Source organism: Urocitellus parryii, chromosome 3 (genome assembly GCF_045843805.1).
Source record: "Urocitellus parryii isolate mUroPar1 chromosome 3, mUroPar1.hap1, whole genome shotgun sequence".
NCBI classification, from domain to species: Eukaryota; Metazoa; Chordata; class Mammalia; order Rodentia; family Sciuridae; genus Urocitellus; species Urocitellus parryii.
This window is the reverse complement of record NC_135533.1, coordinates 7,828,126-7,851,034: the sequence shown is the minus strand read 5'-3', so window position 1 is coordinate 7,851,034 and position 22,909 is coordinate 7,828,126. Positions and strand designations below refer to the sequence as shown.

At 45.7% G+C, this 22,909-nt stretch overlaps 1 protein-coding gene across 1 annotated transcript in view; it reads left to right on the top strand.

Moving 5' to 3' along the window:
- The window catches only part of Cntnap2 (contactin associated protein 2), a 1,300,648-nt gene that overhangs the window by 891,250 nt on the left and 386,489 nt on the right, over positions 1–22,909 (top strand). The window contains exon 14 of the mRNA XM_077795886.1: positions 1,272–1,428. Within this exon, the coding sequence (XP_077652012.1) occupies positions 1,272–1,428 (157 nt within the window). The remainder of the gene's footprint in view (positions 1–1,271; positions 1,429–22,909) is intronic.

The following is a 22,909-nucleotide window of genomic DNA, read 5'->3' as shown; positions in this document are numbered from 1 at the left end:
TTAAACTGTATTCCCAATCTGCATCTTCCTCCTCCACTGTTTGGCTGGGTTACTTTTATTTGGCACAGAAAGGAAACCCAATAGATGTTTGTGATTTGGATGAATGAACGAACAAATGAGTGACTACTCGGCCAATAATAAAGGAAAGTAATTAGGGGTTGGTTCCAGAACTCCTGCAGATGCCAAATCTGCAGATGCTCAATTAAAATAGGGCAATATTTGTGTATAACCTATGCATGGGCATCCTCCTGTGTATTTTAAGTCATCTGTAGATCATGTCTAAGATCTAGTACAGTACATTACTACGTAAATAAATTTGTTATACTATATTGTTTCAGGAATAATGACAAGAATAAAGTCTACGCATGTTTAGTACAATTTTATAAATTTTTTTTAATTTAAAAAACACATATTAGAATCGCAGTTTGTTGATTCCAAGGGTAGAAACCTGTGGATACAAAGGTCAGACTGTATAGAGAGAGTTGTACAGTGTGTCACCCCCATGTACCTACTTTGGGTCAGAATTCTAGATTTGGAGATAATTGGCTGGGAGGTTAAAAGAACTGCTTGAACTTTCTAGATGGGAGTTTCTTTATTCAGAAAATTAAGAGGCCAGCCAGGCTCAGTGGTACATGCCTATAATCCCAGCAGCTTGGGGAGCCAAGGCAGGAGGATGGTGAGTTCAAGACCAGCCTCAGCAACTTAGCAAGGACCTAAGCAACTCAGGGAGACCCTGTCTCTAAATAAGATATATTTTTAAAGGGGGTGGCTAGGGATGTGGCTCAGTGATTAAGCATTCCTGGGTTCAATCACCATTATCATAAATGAGAGAGCGAGAGCAAGAGCGAGAGAGAGAGAGAGAGAGAGAGAGAGAGAGAGAGAGAAGAAAATTAAGAGGCTAGACTTAGAAAAAGTGAAAATCTACATTGGCTCTAGTAGTCCCCCACCCCCAGGACTATCTACTCACAGAAAAGTCAGAGCAGCCATGAAGTCAGCTGTGTGTCACTGAACCTGCTCCTGGCCCAGGTCCCTCCACAGTGGACTGGTCTCAGCTGAGCTAACAACTTAGGAATCCTACTCCTGTTGTAGAAGTTAGGACCAACATGTTTCTTTGGGGAAAGACGTCCACGTACCAGTGGCAAAGCTTGAGCTTACCGTTCCCTCGGATTCTTTTTTACTGAATGTACTTTTAAGAGGTTGAGCACCTGGAGGAGGCAGCACTTGGCCTGTCTGAGCAGACCGTTTCTCAACGTGCCTTCCCTCTTTTGCAGATGGGAGTCCCTACACGTGGTGGGTTGGCAAAGCCAACGAGAAGCACTACTACTGGGGGGGCTCGGAGCCTGGGATTCAGAAGTGCGCCTGTGGCATCGAGCGCAACTGCACGGACCCCAAGTACTACTGCAATTGTGACGCAGACTACAAACAGTGGTGAGTGCCATCCCGGGAGCCCCCGCCCGCCCGCGCCACAGCCGCAGGTCAAACTAATTAGACAGGGGGAGAGTCGGAAAAGTGCTAAAATAATAGGATCATAGGGTGGAAAGGTTTGGAACTGCTGCAGTTGACAAATGTCAGGATGGTACTGAAAAATATAAAAGCAGAAAGAGGTCAGCGTGACAAGGGTACGCATTAGAAACCGGCTGACACATAATTGATGTGTTCATCTTTTATTCAGAGAGGAAAATAACGAGCCATGTTGGTGGTGGTGCTTTGCATTATAAAATGGGCTGTGGGACAGAACCCGGGCAGGCGGGGCAGGAAGCCCAGGTGCCTACACGTGGAAGCTGGAAACCATCAACTCCCCGAGTGTGCTTTAGGTAACTGGACCAAGAAAACAAAAAGTACAAACAACAAAGAGTGATGGGGAAAAAAAAGGGAGGGAAAAACGTTCCTCGCTGTTGTCTCCAACAAGTGCTTGCCCAGCGCCTTTCCCTTCCCACCTCGAATTGTTTACAAATCCATCCGAGAGAGGTCTGTTTTGGGTTGCCTTCACCCCTCTGCTGGCTGTGTCCTGCTTCACAGGAAATGGCTGGGCTGTGTCAATCATGGGTAAGGATAAAATCAGCTAGAGAGAAAGAGAGAGAGAGAGAGAGAGAGAGAGAGAGAGAGAGAGAGAGAGAGAGAGAGAGAAAGAAAGAAAGAAAGAAAGAAAGAAAGAAAGAAAGAAAGAAAGAAAGAAAGAAAGAAAGAAAGAGAGAGAGAGCGCGCGCCCAGAAGTTTAGGTGCCAGACTGCAAACCAGGGCACATCCCGGTGCTACTTTCTGCAAGCATAGAGGGCTTGAACCCTGCTGTGGTCCTGCTGGGCACCTGGCACAGAGCAAAGCCCTGAACCTCCTCATGCCACCAACCACACCTGTGGACTTACCCCATGTTCAAGGGCAACTTACAAGACCCGTTCTTTCCACCAGTTGCTTAGAAACTAATCCTGAGAATGCCAAGTTGCTGGTTTTCAGGTGGGACATCTGTTTACTTCCCAAGACCTGTGCATTTTTTTTTTTACATTGAAACAAATTACAAAAGCTCTTTATTGCAGTAGCTTAGGGTCTGTGGGTATGTGTGTAAAATATTTGTAAATAGCCATCCTCATACTTAAATTGTTGTTTTTTATAAAGAGAAGATCATGATACTCAATTTTTAATTGTATTTGTTTGAAAGATCCATCTGCACACGTACACACTCACGCACGACACAGAGACTGGAAGTCAGGGAATGGAGAGGGAAGTGGCTCTGGGTTAGTCTATTATGCATTCAGTCGGTCATTCTCCCAATCAGTCCTGTATTTAGAAAATATTGATTGAACACGTGTGTGCCAGGAATTCTTCCACGCTCTGGGGATAAAACAGTGAATGTCATGAACAGGAATCCCTGCCCTGACTCACGTTCTTCTTGTCATTTTTCACCTGTTACACGTCATTAAACAAGCCTGACAGGCAGGCTCTGGATTGGAGAGATCACAGAGACTCTGCCTGTTCCACTTTGGTTTCCTGGCCCTGCAGGAGCCTGATGCAGGGGTAGCCTCCTGAACTAGGAGAAGTGGCAACGCTGCCCCAGGGGGTTCCTCATCCAGGCGAGTGCCTGCCACCGTTGAGTTCCTGCCACGGAGGACCACAGAGGTGTTCCAAGAACAGCAACGTCTAGTGCATGCACCCGAGCAAAAGCTGTCTTTATCAGGCACCATCTCAATGCCAGGGATACAAAGATGGGCCTTGTCGATCATGAGACCTAGAGATGGAGTGGACAGAGAGTCCAGGTAGGCCTACCATGAGACACCTAGAGACGGAGTGGACAGAGAGTCCAGGTAGGCCTACAATGAGACACCTAGAGATGGAGTGGAGGCACGTCCAGTGGCAGATTGAGGAATCATGGTGTGAGAAGATAGCTAATCTGGTCCACTCTGGAGATCTTAAGTGTGGGGCGTCAACCTGACGCTGGTGTCTAAATCTGGAAGGCACCGTTAGCGGAAGGGCAGGGAAGGAATGTAGACTTCAGAGAAAGGAACTTTCCTCTGAAACATGAAACGGAATCCAGATCACAGAGCCAAGACCTTGCTGGGGACAGACGTCCTGCGCCAGCCTGACACACACGTCCTCCCTGCCAAGCTTGGCTTGCGGCTGCAGCGCTTCACAGTTGCTCAGGGACTCTGTCACCTCTGGGATCCTGTTCCCTCCTGGCTGAGGAGCAGCTGAGACAGCCTCACCCCTTTGCTTCTGTAAAGTTTGTCTCATATCTTTTAACACAGGCACTGCATTTTAGGCAAATTGAATAGTGTAATGAACACGATTATAATAAGTAGCTATTAAAATGTTCCTCTCATTCAGCGCAAGAGAGAAAATTTTTGGAGATGTCATACTGGTCTTTGAACACAACAGCCCCAGCAAAGGGTCCCCGACAGCTGCTTTAAATACTTGAGATGAATGGAGTTGCTTCTAGAGACATCTTGCAAGTGCTCAGTGTCTGTGGAGAGAACTGAGCCTGAGGATGGGAGCCGTCACGTGGGGATTCTCCACCTGGAGGAGAGGACTTTAACCTCTCTCAAACCTAGATTTGTTGTCTGCACAATAAGAATAAATCTTGGTTTGTGGGAATTAAATAGAATCTAGAAAGGGAAGCATTCTGTAAATCATACAGCATGGCGCACAGTCACTTGCCTTCCTAATTATGCAGTTCTTGGTGCAATTCTTGGTGACTTCAAATGAATCTTCACGTGACATCCAACTGCGGGCAGTGGGTCCCTCCATGCCGTCAGCAGGCCTCTGGTGGAATTCCACTCCTCCTCCTGGCAGGCTGTGCTATAGGGTATTGGAGAGACTCAGAGACTGGCACTTACCCAGGGAAGTTTGATGCGAGACCCCAGCCCCACCAACCCTCAGAAAGAGCTGGAGAGCTCAGCCATTCTGTGGAACCCACCCAAGCCCCGCTGGCCCCCCTCCCGTCCCACAAGGAGGACAGCAGCCTTGTCAGTGGGAAGTAGGCCTCCTGGGATCTGGGAGTCTGTCCCCTCCAAGGACAGGGAGGAAGCCAGGGCCCCTTCTGGAGGCTGACTTTCTACAGCCTCCTCAACTAGGGGAGAGACCACCAGTCCATCAGCAGCCCAGAGCGCTCTGCAGTGACCCCTGCTGGCAGGAGTCAGGGAGAGGATGCGCCAAGGCCAGCAACCAGGGAAAATCCACCTGCAAAACCACGTTTGTGACTGAAGGGTGCCGTCATGGTTCCGTGGAATCTGTGCCTTCAGACTGTGCCCAGTAAGCAAGTTCTTTACTTCCTCCAACGTCTTCCCTCAGTCACCAACAATCATGTGATCAGCATGGACTGAGAGCAAAATGGGTGCAAGGTACCTGGTACCATTTCCCCTCTGTGCCACCTGACATAGGATGTTTGACCTCTGCGAGTTTGATTAGCAAAACAGAGGTCGACAACATGACTCATGAAGTTCTTGCTACAGGGATGCCACAAATGCATGCTTAAAATCACAAGAGATTGAGTTATTTTTATTATTAGTTGAGTGTTGGGTAGAGCCCTGCTAAAATCATTGCAAATTCTCCAAATTATACATGCACAAACGAGGGCTCAGAAAATTTTTATTTTCCAAAAATTACATTGGAAAAGAGCAAAGAGAAAATTAAAAACACACCTAGGCCCACCCCCTGGCTGAGATCATAGTCAAGGAAGACTCCTCCATCATCTTTGTCTTTTGAACAAGTGGTACATTTAATGTTTTAACTTATAAGTTTAAGACTTAAACTGTGGACCACGTTATGTGTTCTATATTTTACAAAGTCTAAAACTTAGACTGGATATTCATTCTTATTTACCAGAGTGAAATACATAAAACTGGAGCTGGGATAAATGAGATTGAACCTCAGAGGATGAGGGAGCTCACAACAAAGTTGCCGCGGCCTGTGGGTGCTGTAACCATCTCAGTAATTGCCTGATTATCTATGCTGTGAGAAGTTTTGCACAGTTATTTCTGAGATTGGATGTAATTTAGCATTTATGATTTACTATTCACAGCAATAGTCAACATTCCCACCCACGGTGCCAGAATCCTAATTAAGGGGGCCTCGTCTCGGCTAAGTGCCCACCTCTGGGTAATGCCTGGTCTCTTGCAGCCTGGCTCCATGAGCTCCATCATCACATCTGAAATTAGCAATTCCAAAATGAGATTAGCAGTGGGGGGACCCACTTCCCTCATCTTGCTGCTCTCCCTGCAGGATTTCCAGATCGCTGTGTCCTGGCAAGATGAGCAAGGACACAGGGGGGGGAATCAGTGAGGGGGGAGCCTCGAGCTCTCAGTCAGCAGTTCCACATCGTCTGAAGAGGGCCAGGCAGGTGCCCACCCCCAGGCTCTACTCCACTGACCCTGAGGGGAACCCCCTTGGCTATGGGACTTTTCCTCCTGGGCCAGAAATGATCCCTTAGAGAGAAGTTTCCCAAAGAATTCCTTGAATGTTTCAAAGCCACTGACGACTCATTCCCAAGTATCTTGAATATTTTAAAAAGTAACCATTTTACATTCTTCCATCTCCATTTTTCCATTTCACATGATTCCATCTAATAGCTTAGAAACATTTTTCCGTGAAGTTTTCAGAGTACCTTTTACTCAAAGTGAAGTATTTATGTATGCAGTGTCACCATGTTGATCAGATAATACCAGTGGGCCTTCACGGAGTGTTAATTATATGCCAGGCATGTTCCGTGTGCTTAATTGTATCATATCATTGAAGCTTCATGTCGATTCTAGATGAAAGTACTATTTCATCCCTATTTTACAGATAAGAAAATTAAGCTCCAGAGAGGACATAGCAGAATTTTTCTACTTTTCATGTGGTTAAACAGAAATAACATAAAATTTACTATGTTAGCCCTCTTAATTGCACGATCCAGTGATCTGAGTGCATTCATTTTGTCGTTCATCCTCAGAGCCTCTCTCACCTGGCAAGACCACACCTCTCGGCCTGTCAGTCACCAACTCCCTGTGCCCTTCCCCCAGCCCCTGGACCACAAGGACCTGCTAGGAATGGAATCTTTCAGGACTGTCTTCTTGTGCCTGGCTGGTTTCCCTCCGCATAATGTCCTTAAGGGTCGCCTACTTAGTGTCCTGTGTCAGAATGTCCTTCCTGCTTTAAGATGGAATAATATTCCCTCATAGAAACAGACCAACCTGTTGGTTCCCCCTCCGGCCTGTTAACACTGGGTAATTTCCACTTTGTGAAGACGGCTGCCATGAACATGGCTCTGTCACTTTATGTAGTTTCCACTTTTACAAATGTCCACTGTGCTCCTGAATTCGTTTTTACAAAGCTCTTGTTAATTTTACGCTAAAAGTATTCTTCAAGATAAATAGGCTCCAATTACTTCCCATCTTAACCCCTGAGCCCCATCCCCAGCCCTTTTTAATTCCAATTTTAGGAAGGGTTTGCCAAGTGGCTTAGGGCCTCACTAAGTTGGTGTGGCTGGCCTCAAACTTGGGATCGTCCTGCCTCAGCCTCCTGAGTCGCTGGAGTTACAGACATGTGCCACCACACCCAGCTCAAATTATTTTCCAAATGTAACCTGGTTTTGAGTCCTAGTTGAGTGGCTTGCTAGCTGTTGACCTGTAGCAGATTGTAAAGACTCCTCAGGACTGCTTCCAGGGCCACCATGTTGAAATAGTTACGAGATACCCACAGAGAGCTCAGAAGAGAGGATTCTCATAAGCAAGAAGGCACTTCCCTATTGCACTGATAAGTGCTCAAACATCTACCGTCGTTGTCACTCTTTCCAGGAAGCTACACACACACAGACACACAGAAAGAGAGAGCCAGAGCCTTTGTCTCCACCTCCTGTACTGGTCAACACCCCACTCTGCCTCTCTGGCCTCCCTCAGGCCCCATTGCCACCCCTGGCACCCTGTGAGGTTCTTGTTCTGCTGGCCACAGCTGGGGGAGTGGGGGACGACCACAAATGTCACAGGGGCAAGGTCCTGCTAAATACATGATTAAATGGAAAAATACCACCTGAGGTCCTCAAAATGCCGGCCCATAAGAGTGTTTAGTCAGGGGCTGGAGGTTCCACCGAATGACAGCAGAAGAAATCAGTTACCACCTCCACCCCACCCAGTCCCCCAAGCAAACAAATAAACAAAAACAGCTGGTACAGCTTTAGTTTCATACTTTTAAAAAGTTGAAGACATTCTCTATTATCACTTGGAAAAGAAAAGTGCTATCTGGGAGCCGTGGTTTCCACATGGAATCCTAGAAACTCAGGAAAAGAGGCAGGAGGATCGCAAGTTTAAGGCCAGCCTCAGCAACTTAGCAAGACCCTGTCTCCAAATTAAAGAAATAAGCAGGGCTGGGGATACGGCCCATGGTGAAGCACCCCTGGGTTCAATCCCTGGTACCAAAAAAAAAAAAAAAAAAAACCTTGGTAGGAGGGAGAGGTAACTCTGGGGTTGGCAGCCAAGAGCAATCTGTGCTTCTGTCCCTGCTCCAGTACTCAGCCAGTAGTGCAGACCCCTCTGCCTCAGTTTCCTCATTATAAAGTGGAGTGACTGTTTTATCAAGAAGTGCGTGAGGACCATGTTGTCAAGCATGGTGGCGCACATGGCTCTCTGCTCGTCATTGTCATTGGAGCTGGAAGCACCTGGCTTGATGTGGTCTTGTTAGGAATGCAGGACTGAAGCCACCTGCTTGAGGGCAGTTGGAAGTCACCATCAAAACATTAACGCTGTCCCCTTTGAAGGGCTCCTTCACCCTACAGTATGTGCCCTCTTGAACAGAGACAACTTTGCCAAGACTTTGTTTTTCATTTTTTTGTATCAGTCCAAAGGACCAACCCGTGAAGGACACAAATGTCCCTTCCTAGAGTTTCAGAAATTATAATGTTAAAAGATGGTTAAAGGAAGAAAGTAGAAACAAACAACTTGCACAGAAAGAGGATAAAGATGAAGATGCAAACAGCAAGTTGAAGGGTAGCCCGCATGAGCCAGGCACGGTGTCGCACACCCATAATCCCAGCTGCTCAGGAGGCTGAGGCAGGAGGATCTCGAGTTCAAAGCCAGCCTCAGCAACAGTGAAGCACTAAGCAACTTGGTGAGACTCTATCTCTAAATAAAACACGAAATAGGGCTGGGGATGTGGCTCAGTGGTCGAATGCCCCTGAGTTCAATCCCTAGTACCCTTCCCCTGCCCCCAAAAAGGAATGGCCTGCATGAGACATGCATAGACAATTTCTGGAATCTACAAAAAATATATTAATAATATTTTGAGAGGAGATAAAGGATGGGGGTTTCATAATAGACCTGTCTTGTCTCTTTCTGTGTCTTATTAGCTCTGAATTTTTCACTATAATCACACTTATCCTATTCAATTACAAATTCTTTTAAATAGTTTAAAAACTAAAAAAAAATAAGGACCCTAGCCAGCATCCCATGATATAACAAAACAGTATTAAATTGTTATTTTGAAGGAAAAGAAAATAGAGAGTAATTTTCAATAACAACACGAAACAAATAAAATTAAAGAGTCCCTCTGACGAGTTCCACCCGCCCCGATAGCAGGAGGAGTTTCCCCGGGAGGTGGAGGATTCCCTGCCCATTTTGGATGAGGGAGCTGAGGCCACGTGCAGAACATGAGTTTTGGTCTCTGGGATAGCCGTCACTCTGCATCCCAGCACGTGCCCACCGGCCTTATGCACATTAGGAGGATGTGACAAGGACCGCTGACAGTTAGGGGTGTGAGTTATCAGCACTAGATGGGCCAGGCCGGAGGTGAGAGTTAAGTGTGCGTCCACACACATGCGTGTGTATAAAGTGTGAAAATGGACCATTCAACATCAGTTTCCCATCAGTTGCATCCTTGGAGATCCCTTTGGGTGGGCTGAGGGCCAGCTTTGTTACCTTTAGTCCAGGAGGAAGAGGAGGGGAAGGAGGCTCTTCATCTTGACCCCATTTAGCCCCAAGCCTGGGTTCCGTCCCCAGCGGGGCTGGGGTGTTCTCAGGAGGGGCGCGTGGCCCCTGTTTTACTGATTATGCCTCCTCTGATGGAGGTTTCATCCACCCTAAAGCTGCATCTCAATGGAATGTTCCTGGAAAGTCCAAAGAGCTCAGCTTCTTGGGAAAGGCACCTGCTTTTCAACCTGCTGTTAAGGTTCAGGGTCTCAGGCAGGAGCTCTGGGTCTCTTTGCTCAGGAATTCAACTTGGAATGTGAGCTGGGGACCACCAGGGCAGGGCGGGGCCCACGGCTCAGGCCTCACAGCCCCCTGGACTGCCTGTGCTGAGCGGAAAGAGCTGCTGGGATGGGGATGGGCCGCGTCTCTCCTCATTTCCAGAAGCAGCATGAAAATGATTTATTGTCTGTGTCTGAGGGACGTCTGGGCGCCAGCCTGCTTGGCGGGGCCTGGAACCCTCCTGACACCTCGTGGATCGTATCACGACAGAAAGGTAATTGGGCTCAGGAAAGGGTGTCAGCAAAGTGTCAATAAGGTTTGACCACTGCCCCCAAATAATGGTGATGACAGCAAGGAGCGAGATTCATCAGGTGGGAGCCTGTCGGAGGTTCAGGAGGGCTGCCAGCTCCCCACAGAGGCAGCCTGCTCCCAGGATGGTGAAGGACTTAAACAGAACAGTCCTCGGAGGAAGACAGAAGGTCCCGGGAGCCGTCTGGGGAAGCACTGGGTTCCCTGTGGGTATTCTCCTCCGTAACAGGCTTTACAAAGAGGGAGAGCTGTTAGATTTTCTGGAAAACAAGTGCATTCTCCCCAAAAATCCACCATGCAGAAGGATGGTAATGAAAGGCACGTCCTGGAGTTAAAGAAAAGGTGGAGGCTTTGGAAGCCTGTGGTCGGTGGGCAGGAGGAGGCAGCCCTTCCCGATTCCTGGGTGTCCACTGGAAATGGAAGCTCCTCCCTCCTGAAGCCCCTCCTCTTGCCTTCCACCCTCTCCCTCTGCCTGAACCTGTGCCTGGCCCCTGAGATTTCCTAAGCATAAACCCATCACCTTACACACAAGCCATTTCCCACTCTCCCCTCCACGGATCTGCCTTCCCCTGGCCTTCCCCAAACACCTGACTGCCTGTGACCACTGCCTTTCTTTCCATTCTAAATCTGAGTGGTGGCGTGGCAATGACCTTCCAAAATAACCCCCAGCCTTGAAATTCCCTCCTAACACAACTCTCTGCCCCGTGGCTACGGGCTTCATGTGGGCATCACCAGGTTTCTGAGGTTTGTTATATGTAGACAGAGCTAAAAACGCTGATGTAGGGGCAGATTCAGAGGCCTATAAACAGATAAATAAGTAAATAAGAGTACTTACACAATGTGAATTTATTTTCCCATTTATATAAAAGAAGCCTGTTCCCCTTGGGCTCTCTGTTCTCATACTCCTCAGATTTCACATCATCTTCAGAATCCAACATGGCTTCTAGGGCTCCAGCCACCGCATTCATATCCCAAATAGAAGATGGAGAAGAAAAGAGGATGATTTGAGTCAGCTTTTTCACTGCTGTGACTAAAAGACCCGACAAAGACAATTTTAGGGGAAAAACAGTTTACTTAGGGGCTCATGGTTTCAGAGGTCTGGGTCCTTTCCTGGCTCCATCCTGCAGCCTTGAGGTGACAGAAGATCATGGCGGAAGAGTGTGGTGGAAGGACGTGGCTCATGTGATGATCAGGGAGCGGAAAAAGACTCTACTCACCAGAATCAGCATTCATACCCCAAAGCCATGCCCCCTGACCCACCTCCTCCAGCCACACCCCCGTTAATCCATCAGGGAACTAATCCACGGATTGGGTTAAGGCTCTCTCAACCCAATCCTTTCTTCTCTGAACCTTCCTGCCATGTTCACATGTGAGCTTCTGGGGGACACCTCACATCCAGACCATACACAGGACATGTCCCCTTCTTCCCTCTCAGAAAATGACTTTTAGGGTCACTTCCATTTACATAGCATTGGCTGAAGCTTTATTCAGATGACCACAACTAGCAGCAAAGGTGGCAGGCTCTGTGGCCTTCAACTGGGTGTGACTGGGCTTCACTGAGAATAAAGGTTTCTGTTACAATAGAAGGGGAAAGTGAGCCTCAGGAGAGGACCAACATTCTCTGTCCCAAATATTGACTGGCCCTGCTAGTTCCCTGCTCACACACCTCCCATGGCTCCCCGTTACCTCCAGGACAAAGTCTGCCCTCCTTCAGTTGCTCCCCAGTCACTGTGAAGATTTTACCTACCCTTAACTTGCATCTCAATAAAACATTCCTGGAAAGTCTAAACCCTCTGCTCTGTCAGAGGGCGTCTTCCTGCACCTGCTGTGCCCCTCTCCCTCTCTCCTCACTCTGCCATCCTGAAGACAGCCCCCTTCCTCATGGTGGCCCTTCTGCCGGCACCTGGAGCGACCCTCTCGCCTTGCCTTGTAAAGGTCCTTTGCTCCCAGAACCCCGTGTCAGAGCTCCACCAGGAAACCCACGCAACAGAGCCCTCCTCCCAGAGGTCATCAGTGTCACCCACACTCACTGCCTGGAGAGTGTCCTCTCTCTCAAGGAGCGGCTTCCAGAGACCAACCAAGCAGCAGGCCTCGGGGTGTTTGGGAATACTCAGTGCCTGCCACTCGCAGCTACTCAACAACTAGGGGCATTTGGTTTAAATTTGTAGCACTTTCACAATTCATATTTTTATTCTTTTATTTATTTCTTTTAGTGTTTATAAACTTGCTTTTTGCCATGAGTTACAAGCTCTCTTTCACACACACACGCACACACACACACACACACACACACACACACACTCATGGTACACTTTGTATGCATTTTAACCATACACTGCAAAAATTAGAAAGTTATTTTATATTATCTAATAGGTGATTTGACCAAGATGGTTTCAGAAGTGCTAATGACATTTATGTACTGATATTTATCTAAAGTCGTACAGTTTACACACATGCACATGTGCATATATGTGTGTGTGTGTGTACATATCTATTACATGTGCATCCTGTATTACTACATGTGATGTGTGATAACTTTGTTATTTTTTCAGAAGACTGTGGTCACCTTCGGCTCATTCAGTGCCTTGTCTGAAGGTAAAGCGTGTGAGGTGATCTCAGGAGGAGGAGCCCAGGGCGTGGGGAAGGGTCCCCGTCCTCTTGGGCACGGGGAAGGCCTGCCTCGACACCAGGTGGAGCGTGGGCAGAGCGGTGATCCCCAGAGGTTCACGTCCTAATTCTCAGAACCCTTGGCCGTGACCTCTCCTGGCAGGAGCCCTTGGCCATGCATTTCAGGGTCCAGGCCTCGAGGCAGAGACGGCCCAGCACTCCCAAGGCAGCCCCCAGTGCCCTGAGTGCTTCCCGTGGTGTCCCTTTCCTGGCCATGGTGCAGGAGGGAGATGGCCGAAGGCCAGAGAGGTGCCATGTGGCTGGCTTTGGAGATGGAGGGAGGGATCTCACAGAGGAAGGCAGGCGTCCTACTGAGGCCAGGGACACGAGGACCAGCCTGGCCCTCGGAGGCTGCAGAAAGGAACATGGTCCTGGCCCTTCTTCCTTTTAGGTCAGTAAGAGCCCTGTGGGAATCTTAACCCGCAGAACTGTGAGACGACCCTTGTGCAGATTCAGGCCACTTGGTTTGTGGTGATCTGCTGTGACAGCTGCAGGACACCCACAGTTTCCTCTCTGCTGTGGTAATGTCATTGGAAAGACTCCGTGACACTTTTCTTCCTCAGGTGGGTTAGAGGGAGGCGGGCTGGTAGAACAGCCTCGCGGAGAACCAGAAAACTATGTCCACAGAAGCCCTTTGTAACCCAGGCCACGTCCACCTGTGCAGAGGCCTGCGGGCCTTCCTGGTGCCCCCCACCTCCCACCCCTGCCCAGCAAGGACTGCGACCTTCTTACCTGTGGCCATGTCTCCTCTAGGTGGATGGTGCAGAGCTGTCGGCAGAGACTTTGAAAGTTCTGAATGTCCCCTGAGGCATCCCTTCATCCAGCCCCACGAGTCCCTGCTGTCAACCCAGCACCACGCTAGACCCTCCTGTGGACCCCAGAAACGCAGGCCAGGTGGGAGGTGTCAAGGCTCAGGGCTCCTGCTGAAAGGCAGATGTGGGGACAGGTAGTCGGGACCCCTTGGGGGTCATAATTTCACACACCTGCAGCTGCTCCTGCCTCTTTTGATTTTAATCGACAGGCACAGAAACAATGGAATAATGAGGGTTTAATCCACTTTCTTATTTTCCTAACTAATGAATTAGGGAGGACTGTTCTGGGTGTTCCAGCACGTCCGATTCTAATTCCACATCATTCTCTGTCGAGCCTGGTGTTGAGCACCTGGTGATCCAAACACTCCCACTCCGTTAGCAAGGAGGCTTCTCGGCTGTGAGGGTGCCGGAAAACCACAAGCACTAATATTTCTATTATTATCCTGGCTGGGCACAGACGCTGTGTTACCTCCTAGGCTGCTGATGCCATTGTCAAGGATGAAGCAGACTTTTCTGGAGTTATTCATGCCATTCATTCACTGAACCATTTTTTCACTGAGTCCCCATTCTCCACAAGCATTCTGTAAGACTGTGACCGTGAAAGAAAGACAAGAGTTGCTACTTAGTACCTGTCATGACTTTGAGAAAGAACTTCCCTCTTGGTTTCTCTAGCTTTCCTATGAGAATAACCCTACTCCCTACTCCTAAGATTTTGTGAAGATTCATATTTCTATGCAATATATGCATTGTTTTCTTAGACCTTTATTTCTGGAGTTTGTAAGCCTAATAATGAGAAAGCAATGGGCCAAACAGACCAGGAAGGAGTCAGTTCTATTCAGCAAACATTTATAGAGTGCTTACTATGCACAAAGGCTGAATTTCATTGCAGGAGGGAAATTCAATGGTGAGAAAACAAAGTAACACTAAGACCCAGAGTGGGATTTTGCAATGCATATTTTACAAATGAAAAAGAACTTGTAAATACTTCTTAGAACCTCCATGGAAATTGTTAAGAATGATTCTGTCAAGTTCCAATTAGCCACATACAAATTATCCCCATTGTAGACTATCGGTAGTATATATTTCTAGTATAGAAAGCGTTACAATGATCACATTTAATCCTGGTTATATTTTAAATATGCATGCCAATGCAAATTACAAATATTGAAAGGAAAATGAAGACAGAAGGAAAATAAATTAAGCAATGCTCTGAGGAGAAGAAAAACAATGATATAAAACAGCCCATCTTTCTTGTTAAGAGCAGCCTTCTCATTTCTAAATGTGAGCGTTGATTTTGAGTTCATGTGCCTCCTGCTCACGATTTAAATTCAATATTGAGAAAGATTCATCATTGTCACTGACACGGCAGCCTTCTGAAGGTCACCCCAGGGCTTCTGAAGTTCACCCCAGGGCTTCTGAAGGGGCACTGCCCATGCTCAGTCTTCTGTGGGTGCTGGGACTGCCTGCCCTGTCGTGGGGCTCATCTCTGCAGGGACGGCCATCACATGCAACGGAAGCGTCTCTTTTTCTAGTGATGGGTTACTTTTCCACAGTGTGTCTGGCCTACTGTTTGCTCACCCCAAGGTGCTTGTTCCAGGCCAACTGATCTGGTGTGCAGCATCTAACGGCTTCTCAAATGTCCTCCATATTTCTGACGACTGCCCCGTCCATTATAATTCTAGGTGAGACCGTGTCATCTCTATCAGCTCTCTCAAGGCTTCATGCATAATCAGAAAAACAGGTCAAGAGGAGCAGGAGATGCTGACGGGTTGTTAGTAAGAGAGGGTACAGCTTTCACCTGTTTGTGCTGCTATAACCAAATACCACCACAGACTGGCTGACTTATCCAGAGAAGGGATTTATTTCTTCTGGGGTGCAGGAAGTCAGCATCCTGGCAGGTGCATTGTATGGTGAGGATCCTATCTGTCTCCACTTGTCCTTGGATGCTGTGTCCACCTGCAGGAGTGAGGGGGGGATGCTGTGACTTCAGGTGGCAGAAAACTGACAGGCAAGAGGGCTGACTGTATGTGAACCCTCTTTCATAAGCACCTTACTCCATTCACAAGGTGAGGAGCCCTCACGGCCTAATCACCCGACCAAGCCCTACCCTTTAGACTATCATGTTTCGACAATTGAATTTTGGATGGGACATGTTCAATCCACAGCAGATGCAAAAATCAGCTTGTTTGCTATAATTTATCCCATATTCAATATACACAACAAAACTCTTGATTTCACCTTAGTCAATTGTCCCTATCAGGGGAGTTTACAGAGCTTCAGTTAGACCCCACTGGAAATATTGTATAATGGTACCAAAGAACCAGAACAGGGGAGATCAAGCCAGGGATACGAGGAGCGTTCAACACAAAGAACAACTAGGGGGGAAGTGGAAGGAAGAGAAGAAAGGAGGCGGGGAGAAGAGAAAGAAGCAAGTCATCACCCGGTGCAAGAACCCTTTTCCCAGCGTTAACAGTTGAATTGTCACCCGCCCCCCAGGAGATGTGCCATGAATGCAAACTTATTTAGACACAAGGTCTTTGCAGATATACTCTGGATAGGAGGAGGCCCCTGAGGTGGGGGTCCTAGTCCAATAGTCCTGTTGGCCTTACACAAAGGCAGATGCATGTAGAGACCTGAATGGCCACATGAAGACACACACAGCAGAGTGCCATGTGGGACCTGGCCGAGGCTGGCTGGAGGGATATGGCTGTCTGTCAAGGGGTCCCAGGGACTGCTAGCCACACCAGGGGCTAATAGAAAGGCATGGGGTAGATTCTCTAAGAGCCCTTAGAGAAAGTGCAACCCTGCAGATACCATCATTTTGGACTTCTAGAACTGTGGGGGAGTGAATTTCTATTGTTAGTCACCTGGTTTGTGGGACTTAGTTATGGCAACCATGGAAATGAGTCCACTCAGCACTGTTGTCAGAGGAGACCATTCACCTCCACCTGCACACGATCTCCCCAGCCAGTGTGCTTTCCACCTGCACACCTCTGGGCATTCACACATGGCTTCCCAACTGCTGGGGCACACTCTCAGCACCTCATCTGCATTTCTTTATAAGATTATTACAACAACTCTGTAGAGCAGGTTTCATTGTTAGTCCAGCTCCATAAGGAAACGGAGGCTTGGAGAGCTTGATTACTGGCCCAAGACCACACAACCAGGGAGGGGTGAATGGGGTGAACTGGGGCAACTGGATACGGGGCAATTATAGTACTGATAGAGAGAAACGGGAGCTGACATAAGGGGTAAGAGGCTAAGCATAGGGAGGGAGGATGCAGAGGAGAATCAAGAACAGTGAAAGTAGTAGACACAGCCTTGGTCCTTCCTTGTGCAGAGAGTGAGGACTGAGCTCTGCAGAGTGGACAGAGGGAGAATCAGCAATGCCTCTCAGATCAGAAAGAGGCACATCATGTGTAGAGCTCAGGCCTGACAAGCAAGGTCCCAAACAGTTTTTAGAAAGAATGGGAGAGTAAGAAAAGCTCATTATTCCAAGCCAAGCCACTCTTCAGATGCGTAAGACTGCATCTCTGTTGTCCTCACCAGGCCAGAATTGTCCCTTTAGTGAATGTAAAATATCCGAGACGTCCACTCCCTCCACCTGCCCTGCTGCTCCTGCCTGGGCTCTCTTCCGCCCAGCAGCTGGGGAGCGTGCACACCTGCCTCCCCAGTCTCTGGCTACCTTCATCTGGAAATTGCCGAACTTCCTGCTCTGGCACCTGTGTTTTCCTGCACAGAGCTGCCAGGCTCTGTGGCTGGGATCGCAGCCCCCCACCCCATGCCCTCTGGGATAAAGATCTTCCTCCCCAGGCCCTTCTTCTTGCTCCTCATGAGGAAGGGGCCATTTCCAGGAGCCCATCTTCCCTGGTTCTAAGTCCTGGTTCATGTCAAGGAGGACCCCAGAAACCAAATCTCCACGACCACCAGCTGAGCTTCCTCCTTCACCAGAGCTGGAAGCATGATGACCCCTGTCCCCTGTGAGCCACCAGGGATGTCACCAGCAGCCCCCCTCCCGTACCTTGCAACAGTTCTTGCTCTCTGCAGTTGCTCTGCAGAATCTTACTTGACCATTTCTGCTTTTTGTTGTTGTTGTTTTTAAACCATAAGTCAATCAGTCATGGTCAACCTTTTGGAAATATAGTGAATTCTAAGACATCCCTTGTGCTCCACTTAATACTACAGATGGACTGCTCCTTTCCTAATCGATATTTTAAGGGTGGTTTTAAGTTCATAGCAAAATTGAGTGCGAGGTGCAAAGACCACCCCCCACACGCACACACAGAGCCTCCCTCACCAGAGTACATCTGTCTCAAGTTATAAAATAAATCGCACGTCATTGTCATGCCGAGTCCACAGTTTACTGTAGGGGTGACTCTTGTTGTATATTCCGTGGGCTTTGATAAGCCTGAGGACTTGCATGCCCCACTGTAGGATCCCAGAGAATAGAGTCACTGCCCCACAAATCATGAGCCCTGCCTGTTCACCCAACTCCTGGCAGCTGGGGATGTTTCTGGTCTGCATGGCTTTGCCTTTCTTAGAATGTCATAGTTGGAATCATGGAGCCTGTGACCTTTTCAGACAGAGAAAATTCCATTTTAAAGACTTTTAAAAAAGGTTCAATTGTACATACATGGAAGAATTTAGAAATGGTGACGTTATGAAAACAAATGTGTTTAATTATACTCTACTTAGAATTTGTTTAAATCAGATGCTCATGTTCTTGGAGCTGCATGGATCTTCTTCAGATGAAATTGTAGTTTTAAATTCAATATGAAGAGAGGTTATAATGTGTATTTCAGACGGAGGAGGGGGAGGACAGGAGCCCCACCACCTCCATACATCCCTCCACCCTTCAGGAACCTCAGAGACTTCTAGAAATCCCAGTGCATGTGGAAGCTCAGCACTAAAACTACAAATTTCAGAGGTTAGAACTTTAAATATGTAGTGGATCCATAATAGGAATGGAATGAAAATGCCCTTTTCTTTGGTAACAAAGTGTAAAAAGCAGTTCATAAAGTTGTCAAAGTTCATCTGATCTATTTGATTTATGCTTTTTAATCCTTTGGAATCTAATTCCTTGAGTTTTTTTCAAGATCTGATATTTGTAGACCAAAGATATTGCTAATAATCAAAATGCAAGGAAAATTAAAGTCAACATCTTTTTATATGTCGAACACCTCAAAACAGTATGATCTACATGAAATTCCACACTCTCCAAATTAAAATTAAAGTTTGATTGACTGACATACAGATTATACTTCATGAGAAGTCTCCCCAGCCTTTCTACCAACATTTATCTTCTGAACACTTATTTAGGATAAATGTCAAAAAATGAGAAAGGCAAAAATATTTTATAAAGGAAAACTGAGGAACACAGAGGAAATCTACATGAACAAAACAAGGAATGTTTTTAAACTACTTCATTGATTTGAATTTATGTAACAAGACAATGGAGTTTTTGATTCTTAAGACAGGTTGTCACATTTAAAATGTGATGTGGAGATTCTGAAGGCTATATTTCCTCTTTAATGTGAATTATTTATAATCTCATAATTATGCAGAATAAAATTATATTACTAACAAATGGCAGAGGAACCAATTTAAATTGACATTCATCTCCAAATTCAACTCCTACATCATCACTGCAGACTTTTCAAGATTTAGTATTTACCACAACAAGGCAATAAAACAACTGTAGCCTACTAGAAAGGTAAAGGGATAAATATAGGTTTATGATGTTCAGTTTGAATTAATGAACAAAAAATATTTTAAAAACTCCCATCTCCTGGGGATAATTTTTTAAGCAAATATAATGGAAGATATTCTGTTTCCCAAAACTGTTATGGTCCTGTCCACCACACCTGTCCCTTACCATTCATGACTACAGTGGGTGGCAGTTGCAATCCCTATAATACTGGGAAAACCTCTGCAGGTCTGGCTAGAATAACTGAAATACTTCAGATCTTGGTAGCTAACGTGAGGGTAAAAGAAAAAAGTCTGACACGTTAAGCCTTAGGAAAATGGACTGAATAGGTCTTCAAACACAGTGGAAGAAGTCAAAAGTTTTTAGTTTAGATGATTCATAGTGGGATAGGGATAGGGAGCATGGGAGGAATAGACAAACTCTAGATAGGGCAGAGGGGTATGGAGGGGGCAGGGGGTTATTAGTGATGGTGGAATGTGATGATCATTATTATACAAAGTACAGGTAGGAAGACACGAATTGGTGTGAATATACTGTGTATACAACCAGAGATATGAAAAACTGTGCTCTATATGTGTAATAAGGATTGTAATGCATTCTGCTGTCACATATAAATTTAAAAAAAAAACAATTGGCAGCAAAGACTAATCAATATCAGCTTCCTAAATGTCTAAACCCAAGCATTGCTTTGTATACATGGAATAGCTTCAGAATTTTATGGAGTCAATTAAGCCATGTTGCATCCATAAACTTTAAATATTTAACATAAATTCAATAAAACACTTTGCAAATTCAAATGTAACTCCTTAGATGACTTTTTCTTTGCCATGTTGAATGACCAACAATGTGACCAGTTTAGGAAATTCCTTAAAGAGAAAGTGGTGTAGTAGCCAGCTACTTGACTCTGGGTTTGTTTTTTGTTTTGTTTGTTGTTGTTTGTTTGTTTGTTTGTTTCGCTGAGTACTGGCGACCAGCTGTTAGATGAGATGTGCAGTCTTGGGAATATTCTAGAACCCACCTAAGCCTCAGTATGTGAAGAATGGAGACTAGCAGGGTGAGGTTGAGGAAGAAGGTGCTCGGTTAGGTGCTCCTGTTCTGTGGGTTAAAAGAAATGAAGTGTAAGACACGTCAAGTGGCCAAGACTGTTAGGTTGTGTTGCTATGGTTTGGGTATCTCCCCCAGAATTCATGTGTTAGAAACCTCGTCCCCAAATTCACATACATGATAATAGTATTTGGAGGTGGCATCTTTGTGGGGTAATCAGGACTAGATGGGGTCATGAGAGGGGGATCCCATGATTGCAGCTATAGCTTTATAAGAAAAGGAAGAGATACTAGCACAGAGCTAGCATACCCAGCCGGTCTCTCTCTGTGGTGCCCTCTGCCTGCCATGACCCAACAAGGCCACCGTCAATGCTGAGCAGAGACCAGCACCCACTATTTAGCAGAACTGGAACTAAATAAGTTCTTTACAAATTGCCTGGTCTACAGTGTTCAGTTAAAGAAACAGAGAACCTATTAACACCGGCAGCTTCTTTCTTTCTTTTTCTTCTCCATAGGAGAAAACTTAGGAGCTATGATTTTTCTCAGAAATATTAGAAGACTCTTGGCGCTGGGTAAAAATGGTGGAAAAGGTCTACCTGTGAGTCAGAGCCCGGGCAAGAGAAGTTATCCTTTTTGAAGGCTGGTATCCTCTTAGATTGTGTCACCTGATGTAGATGGCATTTGAAGTGGGGCTCTACTATTCTCACACTTCCAACTGGTCTACCTGGTTGTGCATTTGGGGGAAAGCTTAGAAACCACAGTACATGACATGTTTCCTCTAAAAACATGCTTCCCAGATTTTTTTAAAATCCCAAAATATTCCATATGATGTGATCCATTTATGTATGGGTTGTGCCCTTGTTGGTTACATGTGCCTTCGGAGGCCATGTAGCACAGTCAAAATCGTGAGGAGCATGAGCTGCTTTGAATCTCAGTTCTGTGGAACTTTAGTAAGATGCAAAGAAGATGCTATTTCCACAACTACTTAGACACTAACTGGACATTATATGCACAAACCGTAACGCAGAGGTGGGAGAAGGGGTCACCCTAATGCCCACCAAGAGCACAGCTGTCCAGATACCATCCAATGCCGCATCTTCTTTCAGAAAAGAACATCCTATAAACTCAGGCTCCACTATCAATCTTTTAGACAGGATCATGAAACAATGGAATTATTATGAAAAAATGCAGTTTAAATAAGACTCATGGGGGTATAGCTTCAGAACACAAAGTGTAAGTCCAGTCACTTAGAAATAGATCAATAATATATGTGTGATGCATTATTTACTAAACCCTGGTATTTTGAGATAGCAGATTAGAATTCACACTGTAAGTATTAACTTTGATAAATGTCCAAAAATGCCTGTATTTTACCAAAATATAGGGAAATGAAACTACTCTATTTCAAAATTTCTGATGAGTACTCACTTTTATGTAAGTTCCATAGCAACCAAAAGAATATACTTACAGAAGATGCATAAAAGAATAAGATAAAGGAATCAAAGCATATTACTAAAACAAAATTAATGAGACACAAAAGAACATAGCAAACTAAAAGAACCACAAGACAGACATAAAAGAGCCAAATGGCAGTAGTAAGTCCTTGTCTACCAGTAATTGCTTTAAATATGAGCAAATTTAATTCCTCAATCAAAAGATATAGAGTGCAAATTTAATTACTCAATCAAAAGACACAGAATGACTGAATGGATTTTCTTTAAAAACAAGATTTAATTATACATTGTCTATCAGAAATTCACTGTAAACAGAAGGACACACTTTAGGCTGAAAGTGATGGGATAAAAAAAATGGTAACCCACAGAGACCAGGACTAGACACGTCAGGGAGAATAGACATGAAGTCAAAAACTGTCTTTGAGAGGCAAATATGATATAATGATAAAGGGGTCAATTGATCAGGAAGACACAACAGGTATCAATCCATGCACCCAATATCAGTGCACCTTGATTTATAAAACACTGGTGGAGCTGAAGAAAATAATGAACAGCCACACAATAACAGTAAGAGACTTCCAAACCTCACCTGCCATAGTAGACAGACCACCCAGGTAGGAGGATCCCTAAGGAAACCGCAGATTTGAACAATGATAAACCAAATAACAGATTATACAGAGTAACCCACCAACAGCAGCAGAACACGCAGCACCCTCTCCAGGACGGACCACATGTTAGACCCCAAAAATGTCTTACCAAATTTCAGATGGAAGCTTTCAGGTATCTCTTCCCATCCCAAGAGAATGAAACTGGAAATTAATTGGAGAGGTAAAGCTGGAAAATCCACAAATATGTGGAAATTAAATGACACACTCTTGAACAATCAATGAGTCAAAGAAGAAATTGAAAGGGAAATTATGAAATAGCTTCAGAAAAATGAAAAAGAAACATAGCGGAACTAAGGGGATGCAGTGAAAGCAGCACTCAGGGAAATTTATAAACACATTAGGGGAAAAAAAGACAAATCAACAACATTGTATGACCCTGAAAGAAACTAGAATGAAGAAAAACCAGCTAAGCCCAAAGTTAGCAGAAGGAGAGAAGTAATAAAGATGACAGTGAAAATAAACTGAATAAAGAATAGGAAAATAATAGAAAGAAATCAAGGAAAGTACGAGTTGGTTTTCTGAAAACATAAATAAAATTGATAAACCTTTACTAGACCAAGAAAAAAGAAAACTCAAATAAATAAAATCATCAGAAATCAGAGAGG